Source organism: Neophocaena asiaeorientalis, unplaced genomic scaffold (genome assembly GCF_003031525.2).
Source record: "Neophocaena asiaeorientalis asiaeorientalis breed wild unplaced genomic scaffold, Neophocaena_asiaeorientalis_V1.1 scaffold543, whole genome shotgun sequence".
Classification (NCBI taxonomy): Eukaryota; Metazoa; Chordata; class Mammalia; order Artiodactyla; family Phocoenidae; genus Neophocaena; species Neophocaena asiaeorientalis.
In genome coordinates, this window is record NW_020173671.1 from 1,139,130 (window position 1) to 1,143,695 (window position 4,566).

Sequence of the window (4,566 nt, forward strand, 5' to 3'; positions counted from 1 at the left end):
GACGGAGGTGCAGACCTTCTCCATGTTACTCCAGCGACTGCGTCCACTGATGGCCCCCTGGGGAGGCAGCAAAGCCAGACCCTCTCAGCGGCACGCCCCCCGGTGCCTACTGCCTCTTTGAAGAAGCGGCTCCAGACCGGCCAGCGACAGGGCGCCGCCTGCAGCCAGCACACCCAGGAAGCTCGCTCTCATGCACCCGAGCCTGCCAGCTTCTTCACCGAGAGCCCCTTGAGCCCTATATAGACCTCACTGGCTCCAGGGAGGAGCATCAGGTCACCGGCTTGGTCCACAGGTCAGCCTGGTGACTGGGCTGTAGGGTGCGAGTGCTGAGAACGTCTCAAGGGGTGGTCTGAGGATCTTCTGAACCCCGAGTGAGGGAGAGACAGGCTCACGGGCAGGGGGTCCCAGGCAGAGCTGGGCCGGAGCCCCCTCTTTGGGTCTTTGTCTGAATGTCTCTCTCATCAGGGACCTCCACGTTGCCAAACCCACAAGCACTCTCAAGTCCTCGGCTTGCCTGACCTTACAGGAGAATGCCATCCCGTCCGCTCCTCCCCGCTCCTGGGCGTCCGTGGCGGCACGCTCCTGGCTTCCCCACCGCCAGCCTGGCTGGGGCCTCTGCTTTGCGCGATCACCCTCCTCTGTCCCCATCACAGGACGCAGGTGTCAGGAGCTTCTCCTGGGGCCTCCGCTCTGTTATTCCTACTTTCTCCTTGAGGGAGCCTCACCCATGGCCCTTTCTCCATGACCACCTACACACCCATCTCCACATTTCACCTTGGAGCTCAGGCCCACCCTCCCACTGCCTGTTCTGGTCTCTCCTTCCCTCTCGAACCCACTATGCCCCACACGCACTCCCCCACTGGAGCTGGGCTGCTTCTGAGAAAATGGTCCTGTCAGTCGCAGAAGGCTGAAATCCAGGAGTTGGAGCCTCTCCTTTTCTGACCCATCCCTAAGCGCTGCTGCTCGCGTGATTCACATATAACCCCCATTCCTTTCCTCCCTAGTGCAGGCTGCCCATGTTTCTCGTCTGGACAACCACGGGAGCCTCTGACTTGGCTTTCCCACACCCGCTGGGGTCCACTCCAATATTCCCCACAGAGCCACCACAGGGGGCTTCCAAACCTCAAATCTGATCCTGCCACACCCCAAACTGAAAGCCCTTCACAGGATACCCATTGCTCTTAGGACGAGGACAAAACTCCTCTCATTGAACCAAGGCCCTTGGCATTCCAGCCCTGCCCATTTCTTTAGCTTCACCTCATCATCCTTTCCCCCCACACTGTCTCGGCTCCAGCCCCTCTGGTCCTCCTACAGAGTTGCCCTTTGATGTTCATGTTCTCTCTCACCACAGGGCCTTTGCACATGCTATTATCTCTACCTGGAGGGCACGTCTCTCTTCTTTTCCTACTTAACTAACTCCTGGTTTTCTTTCCAACATTGACTCGATGGCGCTTCTTAAGGAACCTTGTCTAACTTTCCTCACTGGGTTGAACAATCCCCTAAGGGTTCTCACAGAACCCTTTACCTCTCCTTCATCTGTTCGTCACAGTTGTAATTATACATGTTGTGGCATCATCTAACCCCTCCAGACTGTAAGAGCTTCGCTCCCTCTCGTGAGCGCTGCCGTACCGTGAACAACACCCGGAACACAGCACCCAGCGAGTGTCAGTGCCCCTGCCCACCTCCTCGGCCACTACATGGAAAGAACCCTATTGTCTCTATCCCACCAGCCCTTTTGTTGCCTTGTCATCACTTGCCACTCTTTAATATTACCTTGGGCACTTTTTGTTTCCTTGTTTATTGTCTGTCTCCCTCCTCGAGAGAAGTTAAGAGGGAGGGCCTGGCCCCGCACAGAACCTGACACGAGTAGGTGCTCAATAAATATCTTTCAAATTGCTGAGGGAGGGAGGGAGGCAGGGAAAAAGGTAGGAGGCTGCCCGTCCAGGAGGTGGGCCTGTCGTGGCCCAGAGCCGGGGTGTGCTCATGGGCTACCCCCCCAGCTCCCCTCACACCAAACCTACTCCCAGACCCCCACCAAGCACAGCAGTCCCTGCCCTAGTCCCTCACTCTGCCCCATTCTCACCCCCAGCCCTGAGGCCAGGCCCCAGCGCTTCACAGAAGGGCTGAGCACGTTCAGCAGTGGGGAGAACCCCGGGGCGGGGGCAGCTTTGGAGGCAGAGCGGGAGAGGAAGGTCCACCGCCTCTCCTTCCCCCTTCTCTCAGCATCCAGGAGAGCCTGGGGAGCCTGCCACGGCCTTCCAGCTTAAAGACCACCTGGGGAACACAGGAGGCTGGCTCTGGGGAGGCGGCATGGGGAGCAGATCCCAGAGGGGAGGGGCCAGCATCAGTCTCACCTTGCTGTAAATAATCTGTAGTGTTAGAGGGATGGCTTCCCGGTCACCATCGATGCCCAGTCGCTTGCTGCCAGGACCTGTGCCACACACAGACAGACCCTCTGCTCCTTCTAATTCCAGTGCCCTTCACAGACCCTGTGCTCTGCCTCCCTGCCCGCTTCTTGTCCCTCCTGCCCCACCGCCCTGGGACCCCTCCTCCCCAGGGCCCCAGATCCCGGCCCACCTCCCTCTACCTCTACCTCCAGAGGCCCCACCGCCTGGCGCCCTCAGGTCCCCCTCTCCGGCGTGTCGCCCCCCAGCTCCGCCTCCACTGGGGCTCAGGCAGTGCCCACCCGAAGCCTTGATGGCACGTGTGGCAGCAGAGTGACCCAGCTCCAGGGAGTGGATGAAGATCTCTGTCGTCTTCTCCCCGGTGATGAAGGTCAGCTGGAGAGGGCAGGAGCGTGGGCGTCAGCGTGGACCTCCAGGAGGGGCCCCCAGCACAGGCTCCTCCAGCACAGGGCTGCTGGCTGCCCGGGTGTGGGAGCAGCCCTGCAGCTAGTCTGGGGGAAGAGGTGGGGCCAGGCGGCAGGGCAGGCCTTACCTCGGTCTGATAGACCTGCAGCAGCACCGGCCGGGCAGCGAAGCGGCAGTAATAGAGCAGCATGTCCGCCAGGATGGGCAGCTGGGCAGGAGAGCCCTCCAGGGGCCGGGACTCAGCCTTCAGAGACTGCTGTGGGTTGGGAGGACCGAGCCCGAGCCCGAGGGACAGGTGGACAGAGAGGGAGAGAGAAAGGGAGGATGAGAGGAAGAGAGACAGACATGCAGACACACAGAGGAGAGATCCCGAGGCAGACAGGGCCAGGGAGGGGCACGGTGAGATGGGAGCAGGAAACAGAATGGTCAAGGGAGGACCCACAGCCTGGCCTCCGCCCCTCCCTCACTGGCCCATGGGCCTCCAGGGAGGCCCCGGCCAAGCTAGACAAAGCTGGGAGTTGAGGAAGGGAGCTGAAGCCTAAGGCAACTGGACCCTCTAGGGCCCCTCCCTCTCGGTGTGGTGACCCCTCCCTGGACCCCCGAGCCCCGAGTTCAGCTCAGCCCTGCTTCCACCCACCCTCCTTGCTCGGTCCCAAGTGAGCCCTGGTCCTCCAGTGGGGCCGCAAGCTGGCTCCCCCAAACTAGGACCTTCAAAGCGAGGCTGGGTGACCACAGACAGGGCCCTCGACCTGCACCCAGGAAAGGGGCTGCTTACCTGGCACAGGACTTCAGGGGGCAGGTGCATGAGGCCCAGCACGTTGCGCTCATACCAGGGGTCAAGCATGCCGAGGTAGTGGGAGATGTCATTGGTGCTTTCCTCCCAGGGGGCTGCACCCAGCTCCTGGGGCGGGGGCGAGAGTCATTCCCAGCCACCCCGACGCCTGCCACCCTAGCTTCGGGGCCCTGGGTGGCACCTGCAGCCCCACCCTGAGCTTCTCTGCGCCCTTGGAGAGGTCTGACAACTCTCAGTCCATGTCACACGGCAAGACGTGCCCCCGCCCACCGTCGGGCCAAGTGCAGGGCAGGGACCACGCCCGGGACGGAGGCCCAGGCAGGAGGCGGCGGCGGCCCCTAAACACGGGGCAGCTGGTGACTTCCGACCAGCCCCCTTCCGGTGACTGGGGCCTGCTTACATCTCCTCGCTTTGCCGCCCTGCTGGGCCCAGGGCCGGGGACCTACCGCAGGGCCGGGGTGCCTCAGGGAGTCTGTGGGGAGCGGCGGCGTCTGGCTCCGAGGGGCTGGGCTGGCGCTGGCGCTGGGCCCGCAGCTCCGCTTCATGGGCACGTAGAAGAACTGAAGCTTGAAGAACCGTGTGAGGAGCGGACGGTTGCTCTCCAGCCGCCTGCCGAGAGGAAGATGGTGAGAAGGGAGGCCCTTGGTCCCTCCGGGAGCCCAGATGCCGCCAGCAGCACGCCGCCCCTGCTGCCCAGGGCAGACCGATGCCCCGTTTCGGCCCTCACCGCAGCTTGCTGTACGCCCGGGCCACCTTCCCCGAGATCCGATCGGAGCCGAAGACCACAACTCGCAGCGTGGAGGCCCCGGGGTCCTCGTCCCCGCTCAGGAAGGGGCAGCGGCGCTGGTGACGGGAGGCGGGGGCCAGGGCCCAGCCGGGCAGCTGGGAACCGAGCTTGTGCTGGGGCAGGGAGCGGGAACGCTGGGCCCGGGACGGGGGCTGTGCCGGGCCAGCCAGGGGGCT

At 63.0% G+C, this 4,566-nt stretch overlaps 1 protein-coding gene across 1 annotated transcript in view; it reads right to left on the reverse strand.

Annotated features, from left to right (window-relative positions):
* PIK3R5 (phosphoinositide-3-kinase regulatory subunit 5) overlaps window positions 1-4,566 on the reverse strand; it is a 70,477-nt gene that overhangs the window by 2,566 nt on the left and 63,345 nt on the right. Inside the window, 7 exon segments of the mRNA XM_024748430.1 lie at window positions 1-57; window positions 2,355-2,431; window positions 2,687-2,780; window positions 2,938-3,066; window positions 3,586-3,711; window positions 4,050-4,212; window positions 4,331-4,566. The exon segment at window positions 4,331-4,566 is cut by the window's right edge and continues 467 nt beyond it. Coding sequence (XP_024604198.1) covers window positions 1-57; window positions 2,355-2,431; window positions 2,687-2,780; window positions 2,938-3,066; window positions 3,586-3,711; window positions 4,050-4,212; window positions 4,331-4,566 — 882 coding nt within the window.